This window comes from Hemitrygon akajei, chromosome 24 (assembly GCF_048418815.1).
Source record: "Hemitrygon akajei chromosome 24, sHemAka1.3, whole genome shotgun sequence".
In the NCBI taxonomy this organism is placed as follows: Eukaryota; Metazoa; Chordata; class Chondrichthyes; order Myliobatiformes; family Dasyatidae; genus Hemitrygon; species Hemitrygon akajei.
This window is the reverse complement of record NC_133147.1, coordinates 25,399,274-25,421,851: the sequence shown is the minus strand read 5'-3', so window position 1 is coordinate 25,421,851 and position 22,578 is coordinate 25,399,274. Positions and strand designations below refer to the sequence as shown.

The following is a 22,578-nucleotide window of genomic DNA, read 5'->3' as shown; positions in this document are numbered from 1 at the left end:
TCCAACTTTTAAGCACGGGGGGTGGTTCGATCGTGCTTTAGACTTGTGCTGCAGCCAATGGCACGAGGAAAATTTCACTGGTAGAGTGAAGAATGAATTCAATTAAATACCAGCAAATTCTGGAAGCAAGCATCACACCGTCTGTAAAAAAGCTGGAGATGAAAATAGGATGGCTTCTACAACAGGATAGTGATCCTAAGCACACCTCAAAATCCACAATGGACTGCCTCAGGAGACGCAAGCTGAGGTCTTACCATGGCCCTCAGTGTCCCCCGACATAAACATAATCGAAAATCTGCGGATAGACCTCAAAAGAGCAGTGCATCAAGACGGACCAAGAATCTCACAGAAATAGAAGCCTTTTGTAAGGAAGAATGGGCGAAAATACCCCAAACAAGAATTGAAAGTCTTAGCTGACTACGGAAAGAGTTTACAAGCAGTGATCCTTGCCAAAGGGGGTTTTGCTATATAGTGATCATGGAGGGTGCCCAAACTTTTGCTTCGGGCCCTTTTCCTTTTTTTTTGTTATTTTGAAACTGTAAAAAGATAGAAATAAAAAAATAACCTTGCTTGAAATATTAAAGAAACGTGTCATCTTTAACTTTATATATATAATATTTAAATATAATTTCTATAACCAATTCGTATTACATATCATATCGATGTCGTCGTCATGACATGTTCGGAAAGTGAATAGCAGGTGTTAAATATTGCAAAATAAAGGTTAAGTGTGTATACAACACTTTCCCCCCTCCCCCTCCCCCTCCACCAACCAACACAAATCTAATGGGAAAGCGAGAAGAATCACAGCAATTTTCTAATTCACGAGGTCACTCCAATGGGGATGTTACCAAATTTGTTCGTTCGTTAGCTGTCGGCAATGGTAATTGTGACGTTAGTCATTATGTTTGTTCACTGACTGTATCTTAAATTAATGTCTTTCCTCATGACTGAATTGTAAACAACATGAGCTTATTTAATTGACTTCAGCGGTTGAACTTCAGGTATATTAAGGAGTCCTTCTGAAATCGAGAAAAGAGCTATTCGTGTTAGGAACCGGTCTTGTATAACCTCAGGGAAAATGCACGCCCCTCCCCGAGGTCTGGTGTACGCAATTTACTACACGGCTCTTGCAGTAATCGCGGTTCCAGGTAAAGCATTTCTTACTATTGTAACATTTGTAGTCTTACGCCTCATGATCTTGCGATCTTTATGAATTGATTAGCTGCCACGTGATTGGTTGAGCAGATATTTGTATCAAAGAGCAAATATATAAGTGTACCTAATAAAGTGGGTACTGAGTGTTTTCATACATTACTGTTTAAATCGAGTACATAATATTTATTACATATACAGCACTCTGCAAAAGTCTTAGGTACATAGTCTAGGGTGTACTGTATTTATTGAATATGCCTATAAAGATATGCTAACTCTCTCTCTATATAAACCTAAGAATTTTGCACAGAGCTGTTTATAATCTGTAGATATGACTTATAAATCAAGTCATATAAATTCATAACGCTGTGTTCGTCATGGCAAGATCGATATGAACGGCGTGACAATCAATGGAGGGTAGAGAATGATCAGAGTAATCTGGCTGCATTTGTTTTAGGCATTTAACTGGAAGACTTTCTTGACACACTAAAAGTGCAGCAGCTACTTGGCAGATAATAAATCAATTAAATGACTTCTTTTTTAAATGTTGACAACAGGCCGCAGTGTCTGGAACAGTAGTGAAAGCGTCTTTACCACTGTCTCTACCGAGCTGTATTAAGGTTTGATCTAATTTTTGACTCTTCATACACTAATATCGCCTTATGTAGGACTATTGCTGATATTTTCTGAAGTGGATTAACTCTGGAGCAAATATTCTCTGCATTTAGTAGACAAACAGAATTAACACTTCTCTGAGAGTCCTGTTCTGGAGACTATTGTGTGTGAAAATCCCACAAGAACAGCAGTTTCTGAGATACACAAATCACCCCGTGTGGCACCGACAATCATTTCACTGTCATGATTTTTCAGATCGCATGGCTTCCCTATTCTGATATTTGGTCTGAACAACAATTGAACATCTTGACCAGCGATGCCCAAGATTTGTTGATGTGATGTTCTCCACCAGTAACCGACGGTTCCGTTGACCCAGTGTTGAGAACATGGCCACTTGCCATGTCTGCATGGTTTTATGTATTGAGTTGATTCCACATAATTAGCTGATCAGATATGCACTTGCGCAGGTGCGCTTAATAAAGTGGACTCAGAGTCTACATTTGATAAGCGTGCATTAGTTAATCAAGCCCAGGAGGTTTTTGCTGTACTCGTTTACTTCCTGGTCAATGCGATTTCCATACCAGGTCGTAATACAACCAGTTAAGAAAATCTCTGTTTACATCATATACAGAAGTTGGTCAAAGATTGATGGGTGACATGCTGATATCATGCAAATTTCTGAATTACTTCGACTGCGAGAGTGTTTTATTACTAATCTCCAATTGTTTCCCCCACAGTTAATGTAGTGGCCATTGTGATCCTGTCTCGAGGAAACTGCGGCCTGTCCAAATGTATCAGCCGGTACCTCGTGTCTATGGCGGCGACGGATGTTCTGGTAATTATCACCGCCGTGATATTAAACCGGATTCCAGCTATTTACTTTCCCGGTAGTGTCCTCTCCATCACTCTCGTGTGCAGTTTGAGCATTGCGTTAATTTACGCTGCCAGGGACAGTTCGGTTTGGTTAACGGTCACGTTCACCTTTGACCGATATGTCGCCATCTGCTGGCAGAAACTCAAAGCAAAGTATTGCACCCACAGAACCGCCGGCATTGTTGTCTCTGTCGTCTGTACTTTGGGCTGCCTGATCAACATTCCCTGGTACTTTTTGCACGAACCAATGTACCTCATTGACAATGTGCCCTGGTATTGCAAACAGAAGGACGATCGATATTCTTTTATCCTCTGGACAATATTTGATTGGACCGATCGCGTTCTGACTCCTTGCCTCCCGTTCCTGCTTATTCTCTCGTTCAACGCTCTAACTGTCAGGTACATTTTGGCGGCCAGTCGGGCCCGTAAGAGACTCCGTAGTTGCCCCACGGGAGAGAAACAGAGTGACCCGGAGATGGAAAGCCGGAGAAAGTCCATTCTCCTGCTCTTTGCAATCTCGGGATGTTTCATCCTTCTGTGGACTCCGTATGTTATCCACTTCCTTATTCAGCGATTTCAAGTTGGTTATACAATCAATGGCTACAGCGATCCCAGATTCATCCTGATGGAAATTGCCAATATGCTTCAGATGTTGAGTTGCTGCACAAACACGTTTATCTACGCAGTGACTCAAAACAAATTTCGGAAAGAGTTGAAGGACCTGATGAAATGTATGCGGAGCATTTAACATTCTGTGGCTAAGTCGCAAACATGGCAGGTTCCTGTGAAAAGAAAAAAAATGTATTTAATGAGCAAACTCGTTGCGTTTGAACTCGTTGGAAAAAAACAGGCGTCTATGCCCTCGCACTATCCCTTTTCTCCGCAGTGTTCGCTTTCTCCGCTATTTCTTTGTCCATTTGTCCCTCCCCTCTAATCACTCTCCTAGCACTAATTTCTGCGAGCGAATGATATGCTATACCTACCCATTCACACCCTCCCTCATCAAAATTCTGCTGCAAAAACCGTTTTTCCCGTTGATTTAACACTTCACCCGTGAGTTTGACAGAATCATCTGCTTTATCCAGTGCTCCTGCTGTGGGTTCCGCTACATCGGTGAGACCCTTCATAGATTGGGATCCACACAAACAGGAATTCCCGAAAACCAACCATTTTAAGTCCAGTGCCCATTCTCATTCCAAAATTTCGATTCATGGTCTCCTCTACTGACACGATGCGTCCATTCTCAACTTGGAGAAAGATCGCCTCAGATTTTCCTTGGATAGCCTCCAGCCTGAAGGTATAAAGATGTATTTCTATAACTTCTTCCCCTTCCCCTTTTCTCCCTCCATATCTCTATCTAATCTGCTCTTAAGCCTTCTCTTTTCCTCAAATCCCTATCACTTCCCTCTGGTACCCTTTCTCCTTGACTTTTTCCCATGGTCCGCCTCCTTTTCCTATCAGATTCCTTCTTTCGCAGCCTTCTACCCTTGCATCTATCACCTCTCATCTTCTTACTTCATCGCCCTCCTCCACTCACTCGCATTCACCCTCACCTGAGTTGTCGGATCACTTTTGAGCTTCCCTCCTTTACCTACCCGCCTAATTCTGCATTCTTCTCCCTTCCTTTCCAGTCCTGATGAAGGGCCTCGGCCTGTAATGTCAACTATTTATTCCCTTCCATAAATGCTGCTTGACCTACAGAGTTTCTGCATTCTGTGTGCTTTGCTGAAACTTTCCACCTTCCGGAGAAACTTTGTGTTCTTGAACTATCTACTGTTGCCCGAAGCCAATAAAATATCTCACACAAGTGTTTTCATCCGCTGAATAATAAAAGAGCATTCGCGCACAAAATGCAAGTGGACAATGATCACGGGACATTTTGCATGATTCCAATTTGAGCACTCATTTTGAGAAGGTAAGTAAATATCACCAGGCTTTTTTTTTTTGTAAGGACATTTGTTTTAAACCTTTTGTCCTCTCAGATCTACTACTCTCGTTTGACAATACCAAACTGGGGAAGAGACTCAGAATTTCTACACGAGCTAAGCATAGATCCATAGAGTAGTTGATATAAGCAGCGCACAAACAGGCCACTCTTTCCAGTAATAATGTTACGCACAGTCCTCTGCAAACGTTTTTGGCACATATACGTTGCTAGGAGTTTGATACTTCCGCACAGTAGTGTATTTGTCAAAGTGCAACAGAGAGCGAGTTTGGAAAAGGTTACAAAGAAAGAGTGCTCGGCAGAGGGCGGCGCGGGTTCAGAGGCACCCAGTACCGAGACATCAGACAAGGTAATTTCAGTCCAAACAGTGTTTTCTTAATTATTACAAAATGTCTCCCACGTGCTTTACGCTCCCTTCCCTCTTCCGTCCGTTACCCCTTTCCGAACCATTTTCCCCTCTTCTTGCCCCTTCACAATCTCAATCCTCGACGAAGACCTCTATCATAATCTGGTTTATCTGCACTACAGCTCATTGGATTTGTTTGCACCATAAACTCAAGGGACGATTGTTGGTGAAAATCCCAATAAGTTACCATATTTAAACGCTTCTATAACGCTGTTGTCCAGCTTTTTCTGCGCTACATTAACGACCTCATTGGTGCTGCTTCATGCATCCATGCTGAGCTCGTCAGTATCATGAAATTTACCTTCATTGTTCACCCTGCCATTAAGTTAATTTCGTTCATCTCTGACTTCTCTCCTCACTCTCAATCTCTCTGTTAACGGACTCTGACAGTTATCTTCGCTATACTTCTCCCACCGTCACCTGTAAAAAACCATTCCCTTTTCTGAGATCCAAACCCCCACGCCCATTCCGATATGTCGGTTCATGACCTTCTCAAAATGAGTGTACTCTGAGGTTGGAGGTGCTACACCTCATATTCCGTCTAGGAAGCTTAAGGTTATAACAGCTGGTGGTGGTAATGGGGACTGCCCCCATTAACTATTTTTATTCCCATTTGCGTGCGCCTCATCTAGCCTTTGAAAACCATGTCCAGCTCTTCGTCTTCACATGTGGCTTGAGTTGAATATTGATCAGCAGTTCCAGCCACTATGCTGGCACCAAACTGTACCGGTCTATGCTGCTCCTTTGGGCATATCAGATGTGCAGAGAAGGAGAGTTTGGTGCATGGAAATCAGCTTTCTCTCCATATCGTACTGCCCTGGATGGTGTCTAGACAGCTAGAACGTAATATTCATGGTCAACTCTGACCTACGGGAATTCAAAGACCTCAAAGATTCCAAAGTTTTGGCACGACTATCGATTTTTAGAAACTCTTGTAATTTTTCATCTTCCCGTGCTCTCTTCTTCCATTCCACTTTCTGGGTCTGAGTTTACCTCTTCTGTTCACCACAGCCGCTTATCATCTCCCCTGGTGGCCCTCATCCTTCCTTTTCTCCGGTAGTCCTCTCGCCTTTACTATCACTTTCTTTCTTCTGCAGCCATTTCCCTTTCTCCACCTGCAAACTCCCAGCTTCTCACTTTACGCCCATTCCCCATTAAACTGGACTCATCCACTGGTTTGTACCCATCCCCTCCCCAACCTACTTATTCTGGCTTCTACCCCCTTCCATTCCAGACGTGCTGAAGTGTTTCGGACGGAGGCGAAGTCTGATTATTCCAGTCATACTGCCTCACCTGTTACGTTTCTCCAGCATGTTTTATATGCTTCCCGTGAGATTAGCATTTTCTGAGATACTGAAAACACCCGGTGTAGCACCACCCGTAATTCCACGGTCAAATTCACAAAAAAAAAACAGTTCCGCTCCATTATGATGGTCCGTCTGGACAACAACTGAACTTCTTAACCATATTTGCATGTGTTTTTTACTGGAGTTCGGTTCCGGCATCCTGTTCAAGGAGTCTCTGTAGCGTAGGTTTCCTCTGGTTGATTTGGCATCCTCCCACATTCCAAGGGAGTGCCGGTTAGTAGGTTAACCATTGTAAATTGCCCCGAGACGGTTAAGGGTAAATCAAAGATTTTGGGGGATTGCTGGGTGGCGAGGCTTGGTGGACTATTCGGAGCTGCACCTCGAAAGAAAATCAATAAATTGTAGACACTACTCCTAAATTAAGCTTATTCAGGTAAATATAACTTCCTGAGTCTTGAACTCAGTGCTACATCGAATGAATAAATGTATGCCTTCTTTAATACCCTATCTGCTTCTGTCATTACTTTCGGGAGAGCTATAGACTCCTGCACTACAGCAATGCTCAAAAGATTTTCTGACATTTACGACAGACATTCATTTGACCTCCAAACGTGGAACACCTAACGCTTAGATATTAGTGTATTATATTTATTTTTGGTCGGCACCAGGGTAGCGGTTGAATCCATGGTAATAGAGGACGGGATGTCGGAGCAGGGAGTTGAATTCTGGCTCCGACTATAAGGACTTTGTACGTTCTGCACGTGTCAGGGTGTGCGCTGACAAACAGCTGAACCCAGGATTGGAGAAACGACAGACTCCCACGCAGACACTTCAACAAGAGTTTATTCATATGAATTCAAACAGAAAATTTACCGAGGGAAACTTCTTCATTCAGTTGGTCGTGAGAGTGTGGAATGATCTACCAGCACAAATGGAGCATGCGAGCTCGAATTCAACGTTTAACAGAAGTTTCGATAGGAACGTGGTTGGTAGAGGCATAGGGGGTAAGGAGGGTTATGGGGAGCGGAGCAGGTCAATGAAAATAGGCAATTTAAATGTTTCGACATATGGGCCGAAGGGCCTGTTTCTGTACTGTACTTCTCTACTGCTCTATGACTCTCTGGCTTACCACTCCGAATAAGACAAGGATTAACAAATGGAGGTGTACTGACACGAAAAGTTCATGACACCTTCTGACTGCATAGGATCCCTCGGGTTTTGCAGTTTGCATCGCACAGTACAAAGACATACTGCTCATTAGGTCAAATGCTCATTGTGAATTTCCCTGTGTATCTCTGGATTCGACTATCGACTTAACTTCGGGGAAGACAACTTCCGGCCCAGCAAAACAAGAAATTTTGTTTGGGTAGTTGCTGAGTGATGTGTTCCCTTTTTACAAATCAGTACCACGAGTTTAAAAAAACCCACAATATGCAAATAAACGATTGAGTTTATAATTCTTAATTTGACTATAGGGTTACAAAGATAACAAAAAAAGTAAAAATGGCCCATGGAGCAGTCTAATGCCCAACGTTGGAGCTCATGGTTTTCCCATCTGTTCGTTCTCCATTGAATTCCTCACCGGGCGTCGACTCCCGACCCCATACCAAGACCATTCTATCCTGCAGTCTGCACTTTCCCGGTCTGGTAACTTCTCTCTCCATCTTCCACAGAAAAAAAAGACCGCGAAACCTTCTCTCTGGCCAACAAGAAAGAAAAAGCATCTCCTCTCCTTGGCCAGCGCATTTCCAAAGCTCCCGTTATCACTATACATAACCCAAACTCTGCGCTACAGAGAAACCGTTAAATCAGCAGGGAAACCTTTCCCAGGTTGTTACACCTATGATTAAGCGAGAGTTATCTAATTGGGTTGCTGGGCTACGACCCTCGTAGTGTTGGAAGACCCTGTTCCAGGTTATATCTCAATATAAAATATAAATAAATAACACAATTCGAGGGGTGATTGATAAGTTTGTGGCCTAAGGCAAAAGGAGTCAATTTTAGAAAATCTAGCACATTTATTTTTCAACATGGTCCCCTCCTACATTTACACACTTAGTCCAGGGGTCGTGGAGCATACGGATCTTCGACCTCCAGAAAGTGTCCACAGCAGGGTGATTGATAAATTCGTGGCCTGAGGTACAAGGGAATGAGTAATACAGCTCTCGCTACATGCCCTTGCAGTTCAACTCTTTGAGTCATTTCACAGATTTGAAGTTAATTACTCATTTCTTTCTACTTTAGGCTACGAACTTATCAATTATCTCTCGTAGATCTTATTAGTAACGCTTGCCACTACGTACACTCGCTTTGTCCCTTGGATTTCTTTGCCACGAACGCCTGTGGTGGCCATATCATTGGGTATATTTAAATCGGAGGGTATGTTTTTGTTCTGCATTAGTAATGGAGTCAAAGTTTAGACTGAAAAGGCAGGACAATCGGGCAGAGATGGATGATAAATCAGCCACGGTGAATGGTGAAGCAGAGTCTATGGGACAAATGGCTTGATTCTGCTCCTATGTTTGTTGTTTTATGGTCGTAAAGATGGTCGCAGGATTTTAGTTCAAAAGCCACGAGGTAATCCTGAAGTTCTGCAAAATCCTGGTCAGACCACTCTGGTGGTGTCATTATGAGACAAAAAAGAAGGCTTTAGGAATGGTTCAGAGGAGAGTTGTTGCCTGGGTTAGAGAGCATGTCGTATGCAGAGCAGCTCATCCAGTTAAAGATTTCCTCTCTAAGCATGAAGGTGACTTGATAGTGCTGCATAGCATCATGACAGGCGCAGATGGAATAGATAACAAAGGCCTCTATCCCAGAGCGACAATGGCGAACGCCAGAAGGAATCCGTTCAAAGTAAGTGCAAGAGAATTAAGAGGAAATATCAAAGGTTGTATTTTTTACATAGAGTGTAATAAATATTCGAAACGTACCTTCGAGTGTGGTGTTGTACCCAACACACTGCAGAGATTAAAGACACTTTTCACTTGGCAGATTGGGAATATGAAATAATAATGGAGGGTTATAGCTTTGCATGGGATGGGAGTGTTACATTAATCGTGGACTATGTTTCGATAGGGTGGTATGACATCATTGGCCGAAGACAGATCGACGACCAACCAAAAATGAATAAGCTTTCTTATTGCATTAAAGTCGGTAAAATAAGAAGCTGATGTAAATGTAATATTAAAACCATTAAAAACTGGCATCCTGTCAGTTTTTCCTCATTTCGTTTGAAATTCCTTAGATCTTTATTTATTTTTTAGTTATCTGTCTATCTATCTACGGATTAACTAATTATTTACCAATCTATTTATCTTTCGAAAGATGTACTCTTTTGTTTGCTCAGCTATTTATTTATTTATTTATTTATTTATTTATTTGTTTGTTTGTTTATTCATTCATTCATTCATTCATTCATTCATTCATTTAATTCCCCGAATAGCGTGGAGAAGCTTTTCAAATCCTTCGAGCTCTCCACCCCGTCAACTTAGGATAACCACGATTTAAACCTCACCTAATCACGGGACAATACACACTGCTCTATTAACCTTCCCGGTACGTCTTTGAACTGTGGCAGAAAACCAGAGTAACAGGGGAAACCTCACTTTTTGTCAGGGAAGACGTACAAATACAACAGCGCCGGGAAATGAACTCCGAAGCCCGACTCCCCGGCTTCTAATAGCGTAGCCTAGCCGCTATGCTACAGTGGCGCCCTACCTGTAAGACACTGGACAAGAAGTTTAAAGGTGTCTGGTCTTGTACTGTCGGTAGAGAGGATTCGTCATGGCTACCACTGGTGTAATGACAGAATAGCAATTTTTAATAAATTAATGAAGAGGAACCTGAAGGTTCTGGCTGTTATTTTTGTTTTTATTGTTTCTGTGCATGATGTTCTATACTGAATGGCCACTTTACTAGGTACACCTGTACACCTACCAGTTAATGCAAATATGTAATCAGCCAATCATATGGAAGCAGCTCAATTAATATAAGAATGTTGACATGGTTAAGAGGTTCAGTTGTTTTTCAGACCTAGTATCAGAATGGGGAAGAAATGAGATGGGTCGTAATATAATTTCTGGGACTCTGACTTTCGGCATTGACAGAATGTTATGGCTTCTTTTATAAGTTTACATTTTAAACCAAGATTTTGGCTAATGAACTTTTGCCCATATAAGTAATCAGATTGAGTTAAACTGCTACAGAATCCTGTAATATGTTGAATTGTTTTGCTAAGTAGGTACGCTCATTCCTTATTTCTTATTTATTTTTTCTTATTTATTCTTGCGAGTGTGCAGGGTACGCCTACAGAGCGTTTCGTTCTGGGCGCCAGAAGTAGGATTTTAAGGAGATTTGGAACCACCCTCCCCCCTCCCCGATGGTCACATCTGCAGCTCCTGAGAGACCATGTGGGTAGCTGGAGCTGCAGCTCGACGACCTCCGGCTTGTTAGGGAATGAGAAGCAGTGACAGACAGGAGCTACAGGGAGGCAGTCACCCCAAGGCTACAGGAGACAGCCAAATGAGTGGTTGTCAGGAGAGGGAAGGGAGAATGTCAGATGGTGGAGCTCACCCCTATGGCCGTCCCCCTCAATAATAAGTACTCAATTTTGAGTACTGCTGGTGGGTCGATCTAACTACGAGAAGTCATGGAGGCTGTGCCTCTGGCACTGTGGCTCAGAAGGGTTGGAATCTGAAGAGGGTGGCAGCAGTAATATGATACTCATTAGTCAGGGGACAGACAGGCGATTCTGTAGACCCGAAAAAGAAACACGGATAGTTATTTGCCTCCCGGCTGCCAGGGTCCGCTATGTTTCAATACGCATCCACAGTATCCTGAGAAGGGAGGGTGAGCGGTCTGAAGTCGTAGTACCAACGACATCGGTAGAATAGGTTAGGAGTACCTGCAGATGTGTATAGGAAGTTAGGAAGGAAGGTAGAAGCAGGATCTCAGCGGTTGTAATCACGGGGTTACTGCCTATAGCCCGTGACAGTGAATAAAGTGGCAGATAAAGGACTCGCTAAAGAATTGTAGCAGCGGTCAGGGAGACAGCTCTATCAATAATTACGATTTCCTCTGTGGCAGATGTGACTTGTAAAAAGAGAAGGGTTACATTTAAATACCTGGGGGATAAAGATTCTTGCAGATATATATCCTAGAGCCACTGGGAGTGGTTTAAACCAATACGGCAGGGGGATGGGAACAAATATGGCAGAGCTGAGGATGAGCCAGCAGGTTGACAAGCAAATGATGAATGTACCATGAATGTAAGGGAGGCCAAACCAATGATTGGTTACCAAAACGGCTATAGTAAGTACTTACATTGTAGCACAGAAGCAAAATACAAAATGGTGAAGAATGCAAGACTGCAGGTATGGTATGTAAGTGTGCACAGCATTCGCAATGAGAATTAAAAACTCATGATGCAGTTACAGATTGGTCGGTGAGCTATGGCTGAAAAAAGACGATGGTTCGCAACTTAATATCAAAAAATATGCTTTGCATCGGTAGGACAGGCAAGAAGACATAGGCGGCTGTGTGGCTCTGTTGGGTAAAAGATGGAATTATCTCTGTAGAATGAGCTGACACAGGGTCAGAAAAAATTGAATCGTTGTGAGTGGAGCCAAGAAAGTACAAGCGTAAAATACTATTTTGGGAATATATGTAGACCTCCAAATAACAGCTAGGATGTTGGGTTGAGATTGCAAAGGGGGCTGGAAAAGGCGTGTAATAAGGGTAATGACACAATTGTAACCGGGGACTTCAATATCCAAAGGGATAGAAAAATCAGGTTGCTGTCGGATTATAAGAGACGGAGTTTGCTGAATGCTCATGAGACGGATTTTTAGAGCTGCTTGTACCTGAGCTTATTCGGGGAAAGGCGATCTTAGATTTGGTGTTGTGTAATAACCGAGATATTATTAGGGAGCTTAAAGTGAGGGAACTTCAAGCAGGCAGTGATCATAATATGATTGAATTCATCCTGAAATTTTAAAAGGAGAAGTATAAGTCACATGTATCAGTATCGCAATGGAATAAAGGGAATTACAGAGGCGTGAGAGAGGAGTTTCCCTGTTTGGATTGGAGGGGGGTATTTGCGGGGATGACGGCAGAGCAGAGATGGCTAAAATTTCTGAGAATAGTTTACAAGGTGCAGGTAAGAAATGTCCCACGGGAAAAGAAGTTCTCAAATTGCAGGGTTAGGCAAGAAAGAAAGCTGGCGACCGCTCAAAGTCAAGGGAATGGCATATAAGGCAGCAAAACTCAGTGGGAAGTTGGTTGGTTGTGATGCGTTTAAAAACAACAAAATAATAGTAAAATAGCTATGAGGAAAAAAGATGAAATATAAGGGTAACCTAAATGGTAATATAAATCAGAATACTGATTCTTTTTTCTCTCAGTTCTATAAAGAGTACACGAGAGGTGAGGTATTCTATTGAACCATTCGAAAATGAGGCTGGTGATGTAGTAATGGGGGCAAAAATGGCAGACTAAAAATGACAGACAAAAAATAACTGCATTGTATCATTCTTCACTGTGTAAGACACTAGCAGTGTGTCAGAGGTTTGTGAGTGCCAGGGAACAGGAGTGCGTGCCGTTGCTATTATACAGGAAAAGGTACGAGCGAAGGTCTTGTTAGATAAGTCACCTGGACCAGATGGACGACATCATAGAGTTCTGAGCGATGTTGCTGAAAAGATAACTGATGTACCGGTTCTGACCTTTGAAGAATCATTTGATTCTGTCATGGTCCCTGAGACTGGAAGATTACAAATATCAACAAGCTCCTTTAGAAGGGTCGAACGCAAAAGCAATGGCAGTATTGCCAAGTTAAGCTGACATCAGTGGTTAATAAATTGTAGGAGTTTAATAGTATGGATGAGGTTTTGAGGTCCTTAGAGACTAAAGACAAATTAAGTCAACGTCATCATGGTTACAGTGAAGGGAAATCTTGCCTGAAAATTCTGTTGTAGTTCTTCGAGGAAGTAACAATCAAGATTGACAAAGAAGCGGCGTCGTTGTCATTTATATAGATTTTCAGAAAGCATTTGATATGGTGCCAAACTTGAGGCTGCTTAACAAGATAAAATCCCAAGGCGACACAATGGAGATGCTTGAATGGATACAGGAATGGCTGATAAGTAGGAGGCATTGAGTGGGAATAAAGTGGGCCTATTCTGGTTGGGTGCCAGCGACTAGTGGTGCTTCTTAGCGGCTAATTTTTGAACAGCTACTTTTCAAAGAAAGAATACAGTGCTGGAAAATGTACGATAATGCATTTTAGTAAAAGAAACAACTGTGGAGACTATTATCTAAATGGTAGAAGTTTCAAACATCAGACATGAAGATGGACTTTGGGGACCTTGAGCAAGACTCCATGAGGTTAATTCACAGTTTAGGTCTATGGCAATGAAAGCAGATGCACTAGTGACGTTTATTTAAAAGGGGATATAAAATAAAAGCAACAGGATAATGCTGAGGCTTTAGAAGGCACTTGAAGTATTGTCAACAGTTTAGGCTTCATATCTCAACAAGGATGTATTGTCTTTGTAGAGAGTCCGGAGGAAGTTCATGAGGATGATTCCGGGAATGAAGACATTAACACATGAGGAGCATTTGGCAACTTTGGGCCTGTACTAATGAAATTTAGAAGAATACGGGAAAATCTCATGACTGTTACCGAATGTGAAAGGAGTGCACAGAGTGGAGGCGGAAAGGATATTTCTATAATATGGGTATCCAGAACTATAAGGGACAGTCTCAGGATTGAGGGACGACCTTTTGGAATACAGGTAAAGAGGATATTATGTAAAGAGGACAGAGACAAGTGAATCTGCGGACTGCAGTGTCACAGCTTACGGTGTAAGTATATTTAACGCGGAAGTTGATAGTTTCCTGATCGACTAGGACATCAAAGGGTATAGTGAGAAGGCAGGTGCATGGGGTTGAGAGGGATCCGGAAGCAGCAGTGATGGATGTACGGAGCAGCGGCTGTGTGTCTAATTCTGCTCCTATGCAGTATTGTCTAATGGTCTTATGATTTCTCTTGGCATTTATTTCGACAATGTCTGCATTTGTCGTCTTGGATTTGTTGGTTTCTTCTTTTGTATTATGCATTTATTGTTAACCACCTGGTCCCGGGACGGTATTGCAACAACAATCCCCTCTGCCTCTGAGAAGGGGTCTCCGATGTTAAGATAATTATGATTACCGTTGTAATCTTCATGGAAAGTTATGAGAGATTGACCTTCCCAGTCAACAAACACGGTACATAAATGTGGTCTTGATGAACATCACATGGTACAGAAAAAAAAGTTTCATATTGTTACGTACCCCGTAACTGGGTGTCTTACCAGCAAAAATAGAAGTATTCGTTGGAGTCTGGTACTACTTTCAAAACAGTGCTTATTAGTAAAATATACAAATAAATATCAACAATGCCAATATACAGATAATACACGTTAGCAATACTAAACCTAGAAGTGTGGGTATAATAATAATCAATAATAAACAAGCTCTATCGTTGTCTAGGGAATAAGGAATTATCATGGGAAAGTATAAAGTTCAGTTCATGTAGGCTGAGGTAGTTGTTGGTTCTTTTGTTGTAACCGTTGGAGGGAGAGAGAGAGGAGGAGAGAGAGAGAGAGAGAGAGAGAGAGAGAGAGAGAGAGAGAGAGAGAGAGAGAGAGAGAGAGAGAGAGAGAGAGAGAGAGAGAGAGAGAGAGAGAGAGAGAGAGAGAGAGAGAGAGAGAGAGCAAACAGTAACAGCTATTGTCTTGCAAACCTTCCTTTACTTTCTTGATGCGTTGATGTGTTGTTGTGGCCATTCAGGTATGACCCCTCTGTCCTTTAGCTAGACCGTTCTTCTATGGTGGACTCGTCACCCAGGCAAGGGTGGACACACACACAAGCCCCCACCGGCCCCGCTATAAACATTGTGAGTTAAAATTGACCGAACCTTCGTTCGGTCTCCGATGCACCACACTTTTCTCGTGGGTTCCAACACTTAAACAGTGCTCACTAGTGTGTCTCTTGGTGCGTCTCTTGGTGTGTCTGAGGGGTGTCTCCCCAGACCTCACTTTTATCCCTACTTACGGGGTCTCAGGTGTCAATCAGTTTTGAATGGCTTAGTCCATCAAACCAGCCCACTCCGGCTGTCCACTGAGGAATTTTAATGAACAGAATAGTACCAAGTAAACAGCCCTCTCCGGAGCCGTGAGTCTTACAGGAGTCATAATATGGTCTCTCTCCCCCGGTGTTATCAGCAGCGGATGTTCCAGTCCCAGTATGTTTTTGTTCCATTTCTTTCTCTCTCATTAACACGTGGAAGCAGCAACAGTTTCTGATTCTCCCAGGGGAGGGGGACATGGGCAACCTTGCACCCTTCTGCCCATCAGAGCTGTTCATCCTTCGTAACAATATAGATCTGGATAACCTTTTGTTGATCACACATGGATGAGTGAAACGTGAATATTTTTATTCATTATTTATCTCTTTAATTATGCAGCGTGAAGTTGGCCCTTCCGATCCTTGGGAAGGGTCGCCCCGTCAATCCACAATAACCCCGATGTAACCCAAACATAACCACGGTACAATTTACAATGACCGAATAACCTACCTGGCACGACTTTGGTCTCCCGGAGGAAATCGGTGCGTCTGGTTAAGCACTCTCCATTCACGTTGAGTACCTACAGAGGACATTGAACTCTGAGCTCCAGTGTCCTGAGCCATTACTACATTCGTCTCGATAACTAATGTTACCCTTGCTCTTCTGGCGAAGTCTTATTAAAATTGAAGTCTTATCCAGGGTGTAAATCTCAAAACCTCCGGCGGGGTAATTGCTTTCAACACGGGCTCTCTTTTTACCTTGCCTCCTCCAGTTCTGCACTGTTCAGGAGTGGTAGTTGTAGTGGTAGGGAATTACTAAGAATTTATTCCAAAATGCCGCAAAATCGTTCAAATCCATTAACATAAAAAGCGGAAACGACAAGAAAACAACACAACGCAGGGACTACACATAGATACACGCGAAGCTAATGTGTAAATATGGCAGGCAACAGACCCAGACCCAGGTGCATAGGTCACAGTATTGTCAGCAATTAGGTGGAGAAATAGATAAATATATTCTCAAAGCCTTATCATCGGAAGTAGAGTACTGTGCATATATATAGCTCGAGCACCTAAGAATTTTGCAGAGCACTGTGCTTCTCAAAGTGGAGCGTAGACCGAGCTTGTAAATCTGGTGGGAGCAAAGGATGTTGGAAACGGCGAAGGTGGATATATGCTGAAGTGGTGTGCGACTAGTGCAAGGAAAGAGTGTCGGGGCGGGGGTTGACACAGAAGCAGACACATCCACCCTAAGATCTTACAAAAGGCAATTGAACCGAAACCCTCACAACCTCTGAGCACATCTACATGTAACGTTGTGGTAGGAATATAGCATCCATCATCAGAGATCCTCGCCACCCTTGCCCTGCTCTCTTCCCGTTGCTGCAATCATGTATCCGCTACACGAGCTTCTGGACTCGCAACACCAGGTTCAAGAACCGTTACTACCCCACAACCATCAGGCTCCGAAACAAAAGAGAATCACTGCATTCACTTGTCAATCCATTGAGAAGTTGCCATAAACAATGTTATCTCTTTCAGGAATCTTTATCTTGTTATTTAATGTTGTCGTTTATTGTGGATTATTTATTTGCATAGTATGTGCACAGTTTGTTGTCATCTGCACACTTGTTGATCTGTCATTGATCTTGTTACAGTCAATACTCTGTAGATTTGCTGAGTATTGCAGTGGGAAAATAAATTTCAGGGATATATGCGATGACGCATAAATACATTGAACATAATTTCTTTCTTTGAACTTTGACGTGTATGTTGTAATCCAATTTGAATCTATGCCTTTCATTCTGCTCCCGGGATATGTGGTTAACAATATGATCATTAATCCAGCAACTTGCTGAATCGTTTCTAAGTATCAATCTATCTATCTATATATCTATCTATCTATCTATCTATCTATCTATCTATCTATCTATCTATCTATCTATCTATCTATCTATCTATCTATCTATCTATCTATCTATCTATCTATCTATCTATCTGTTCTTCCGAGTGTCCCATCCGCCGTGAACTTTGCCATTCCTGTACCTGACCAAATTCAAGGTAACGTTGCAATTGACCTGTTGTGTATCTCTCTTGCTGTGTCTGAGGTGCATGATACTCTTATTAACTGCACCAACTGCTGAAGCGGCATTATTACCGTAACATTGAGCACACGTTTTGTTCTACCCTATGTGTCTCAGCTTTCTGAAATCCGCATGAATACATTAGCTGAAGATGTGTACTGGTGATATTGCTTTTCCCAATTATATCCGAATGTAAGAACGTCATAAGTACATCAGACCGTGGAGCAGAATTAGGCCATTCAGCCCAGAATTTCTTTACCATTCCATCATGACTGATTTGTTATCCCAAGTCAATTCTTCTGCCTCCTTCCCATAATCTTTGTTCTGACACTGATTGATCAAGAACCGTTCAACTTCTGCCTTAAATACGCCCAACGACTTGGTTCCAGAGCCATCTGTGGTGATAAAGGTTAAAGTATGAGAAGCATTTGCTGGATCTGAGTTTTTACTCTCTAGTCGTTTATAAAATAGAATGGGGAGAACCTCTCATTGAAACTGACCAAATATCGAAAGTCCCACATCGAGTAAATATGTAGAGGGTATTTCCTGTTGTAGTGGAGTCCAGGATCAGATTGTAGAGTTTCAGAAAGGTAGGACGTCCGTTTAATTCAGAGATCTTTAATCAGAAGGTGGCCAATCTTTTGAATTCATGACCAGATGCGGTAGTAGATCACAAGTCAAGGTGTGACTTTTTTGCGGAGGTTGATAGGTTCTTGATTAGGAAGGGCGTCACCGGTTACGGAGAGAAGGCAGAAGAATGGGGTAGAGAGCTATAATAAATCAACTACGATGGAACGGCAGAGCAGAATCAACGGGCCAAATAGCCTGATTCTGTTTATCTGTCTTCTCGTCATATTGTCCTTATGAATTACTCTCACATTATTGGCTAATCGGATATTTGTTTTAAAGAGTAGGTCTGTAGGAGTAGTTTATAAAGTCGACACTGAGTGTACGTATACATTTTATGGGTAAAGCATATACACAATCTACATTATATAGATAATGTACAAATACAATTTCAATAATCACGACCTATTACGTCAGATCGGTGTGTTCATAATGCCAAGTCAGTAAAGAGAATACTTTTGTTAAATATTGAATATTGAGGTTTAACTGTGTATGCAATAGGTTCTCAACCCCCACCACCAATTTCATGAGAAAGCAAGAAGACCTGCAAAAATTTCCTAATTTGCCAACTCATTCTATTGGGAATGTTCGTTAGTTCTTCGCAATGCTAATTGTGACGTCAGTCATTGTCTTCGTTCACTGACTGTATCTTAAGTTAATATCATTTCTCGTGACTGAGTTGTAAACAACATGAGCTTATTTAATTGACTTTCGCGGTTGAACGTCAAGTATATTGAGGACTCCTTCTGAAATCGACAAAAACGCGATCAGTGTGAGGAACGGGTCTCGCATACCCTCACGGAAAATGCATGCCCCTCCTAGAGGCTTGGTGTATGCAATTTACTGCACTGCTCTTGCAGTGATCGCGGTTCCAGGTAAAGTATTTGTTACTAATTAAATGTCTGTGATCTTATGTCTTATGCTGTTGTGGTCTTAACTAATTGAATTGCTGTCGACAGATAGACCTAGTAAAGTTACACTGGGTGTTTTTATTCAGTATATGTATGAAACGAATACATAACATACATACTGTATCTGCTAAATGTTTACCGCTATTAACAAAACCATAAGACTTACAGATATTGCTGTTTCAAGGGGAAATAAACATGGATATGTCTTCCCACCAACTGCTTCAAACCCGATGAAAATGAACCCACGAAGGAAATGACATTTAAAAAAAAAACCGCTTACAGTTCTGTCAAACATCTCAGGTACTCTAAGACGTTTGCACCGTACTATTTATAATGTATAAATATGGCTTTTGCATTAAGATATATAAATTCATACCGATATGTTCGGTCGATCGAAAAGAACGGCATGACAATCTGTAGAGGGTAGGGAATGATAAGAGTTGTCTGTCTGCATGAGGTTTAGGCAGTTACATAGACGACGTCCTTGAGAAACTAAACGTGCAGCTAATATTTGAAAGGCAGTAAAGCAAATGACATTTCTTGAATGTTGCCAACACGCGGCAGCACCTGTAACAAGACTGAATGCATTAATTGTCGTTACCACGCTGTATTAATGCTCGAACTAATTTTAGCTCTTCGTGCGCTGACGTCGCATTCTTTATGACCATCGCCGACATTTTCTACAGTGGGTTAACTGAGGTGCAAAGTAGCCGCGGTCTTTTCTGAGTGTACGGGTACAACCAATAGTTATTTGAGCTGCTGTCGGCTACCTGGCAACTGGAATCGGTCGAGCCATTCTTACCCGTCCTCCCTCATTAATAAGTCGATTTCGGCAGTAGAAATGACGCTTACTCGATTTTTTGTTTGTTTCTTTAATATTTTAGAGACTTTTATGGTGTGCGTGAAATTCGCAGATCAGCAGGTTCTGAGATACTGAACCCTGTTTGTTTGGCACGAAGAAATGTTCCACTGTCAAAATTGCTGAGATGAGTTTGTATCGCCATTCTGATGTTAGCCATTAACAAAAACATGACCAGAGATACCTAACGTTTTTTTATGCCGTGGCCCCTACAACTAACCGGGAACCCCCGTTCCTGACCATGTCTGCATGTTTTTTATGTATTGAGTTGCTGTCACTTGATTAGTGAATCAGGTACAGTATTCGGATCTTCGAGTCGGTGTGCAGGCTTGCGCAATAAAGTGGACGCAAAGTGTACGTTGAAATATGGTGTGTTACGTAAGCATTTTTTCTGTATCCGTTTTAATTGTTGGTCATTCTGTTCTCCGTACCAGGTCGTGATGCAGCCAATTAGGATAATCCTCATTTTAGAGCATCTAGAGAAATTTGTTGAAGTTTTTTTGGTGACATTCCAAAATCATGCAAACTTCTGAATTATTTCTATAGCAAGTATGTTCTGTCACTAATCTGCATTTTTTTTTCTCCCACAGTTAATATAGTGGCCATTGTGATCCTGTCCCGAGGAAACTGCGGCCTGTCCAGATGTATCAGCCGGTACCTCGTCTTCATGGCGGCGATAGATCTTCTGGTAATTATCACCACTGTGATATTAAACCGGATTCCCGCTATTTATTTTCCCGGTTGTTCCCTATCCATCATGCCCGTGTGCAGTTCCAGCATTGCGTTAATTTACGCCGCCAGGGACAGTTGAGTTTGGTTAACGGTGACGTTCACCTTTGACCGATATGTCGCCATCTGGTGGCAGAAACCCAAAGCAAAGTACTGCACCCACAGAACTACTGGCGTAGTTGTCTCTACCGTCTGTACTTTGGGCTGCCTGATCAACATTCCCTGGTACTTTTTTGTACGAACCAGTTTACGTCATTGACAACGTGCCCTGGTATTGCAAACCGAAGGGTATCCTCTATTCTTTTCTGCTGTGGACAATATTTAATTGGACCGATCGCCTTCTGACCCCTTGCCTCCCATTCCTGCTTATTCTCTCCCTCAACGCTCTGACTGTCAGGCATATTCTGGTGGCCAGTCCGGGCCGCAGACGACTCCGGAGTTCTCCCGCAGGACAGAGACAGAGCGATCCAGAGATGGAAAGTCGCAGGAAGTCGATTATTCTGCTCTTTGCAATCTCGTATGTTTCATCCTTTTGTGGATGCCGTATGTTATTTACTTCTTTTGAGAGCGATTTCAAGTTGGTTTTACAATTAATGGCTACAGCGTCCCCAGGTTTATTCTGATGGAATGTGCCAATGTGTTTCAGATGCTGAGCTGTTGCACAAACACGTTTATCTACGCAGTGACTCAAAACAAATTCCGGAAAGAACTGAAGGTTCTGATGAAATGACCCCTGAACATTTCACATCCGTTAGCTCGGTCACGGAAGTAGCAAGTTCTTGCAAAAAATGCATTAAATGAACAAACTCGTTCCGTTTAGTCACAAGTTAATTTTGCGCAAAACGCTGTACTGAATTTGAATTAAACGGTATTCCGTCACTATGTACCGGAAATCATTATGGAAATGAAGTTTAATTTAATAGTCTGTTTTTCGATTGTAGGAGTGTTCGACACCTATGATATCCCACTATCCCATTCTCGGCTTTCCGCAGCAATCAAACTGTCCGTCATTTTCTTGTCCAGTCGGCCTAACAAACGAGTCTTCCTCCGGGCACTTATCCTTGTGAGCCAAAGAAGTGCTATACCTGCCCATTAACTTCCACTTCACCACCATTCAGGGCCGCAAACTATATTTCCAAATGTTGCGACAGTTCACATGCGAGTCTGTCTGGGACATCCACTGTGCTCCTGCTGAGGATTCTTCTATGTACCTCTGGCTTCGGCTAACGGCACAATATAGGGAATAATAGCCTCCGGCGCGGTCAAATTTAGGAAATCTCGTTTGCGCAGATGCTGCGCGATGTGTCCCCTGTTATAAATCAGTACCACGAAATAATAACCAGTACACAATATGCAATTAAACGATTGAGCTTTATGATTCTTAATTTGACAAAATGGTTAGTACAGAAATCAAAAAAGGGCCGATTTTCATGAAACGGTCTATTGCGTAATGTTAAAGCTCACTGGTAAGCCATTCGTCCACCATCGACCTCCACCAATCGTCGCTGACCATCGCACCGTCGCTGCAAGCCCACTCCATCGGGCGGTCTAGCAACTTTCTCCATTCGTGTCATCTCTCCTCATCTCTCCCCGGCAAAAGACCCGAAACTCTCTGTTCCAGACTCACAAGAAAGAACAACATTTTTCTCATTGGTTAGCCCCCACATTCCAAAGCACCGTTATCTCTAGTCATAACCTAAACATTGCAGCTACAGAGAGGCCATTACATAAGGAGTGAAAACGTACAGCGTGTTACATCTACAACAGTGAGATCCGACATAGACTGGCTGACTTGCACTCTGTCCGCAACAAAAAAGCTTTCTATCTAACCAACTATTTTAGTTTCATTCTCCATGTTAATTTCATCCCAACATGTCGACCCAGAGCCTCTTTACTGCCACGTTGAGGCCACTCTCAGGTTGGAGAAGGAATTCTTCATATTCCTTCTGGATAGACTTC

General features: G+C 42.4%; 1 protein-coding gene across 1 annotated transcript; it reads left to right on the top strand.

The window, feature by feature from the left end:
- Positions 1 to 1,081: 1,081 nt before the first annotated feature.
- LOC140715663 (probable G-protein coupled receptor 139) lies at positions 1,082 to 21,349 on the top strand. The gene is made up of 4 exons (XM_073028028.1): positions 1,082 to 1,151; positions 2,508 to 3,374; positions 20,481 to 20,578; positions 21,266 to 21,349. Exons 1-4 carry the CDS (start codon positions 1,082 to 1,084, stop codon positions 21,347 to 21,349), a joined length of 1,119 nt encoding a protein of 372 aa, XP_072884129.1.
- The last annotated feature ends 1,229 nt before the right edge of the window (positions 21,350 to 22,578 follow it).

What these genes read in the sequence shown, in the direction of transcription:
- LOC140715663 (XM_073028028.1), top strand. Translation starts at nt 1,082, where the DNA reads ATGCACGCCCCTCCCCGAGGTCTGGTGTACGCAATTTACTACACGGCT. An exon ending in TGCAGTAATCGCGGTTCCAG is followed by an intron (nt 1,152 to 2,507) that starts GTAAAGCATTTC and finishes TTTCCCCCACAG; the next exon opens with TTAATGTAGTGGCCATTGTG. An exon ending in TGGCGGCGATAGATCTTCTG is followed by an intron (nt 20,579 to 21,265) that starts GTAATTATCACC and finishes AATGTGTTTCAG; the next exon opens with ATGCTGAGCTGTTGCACAAA.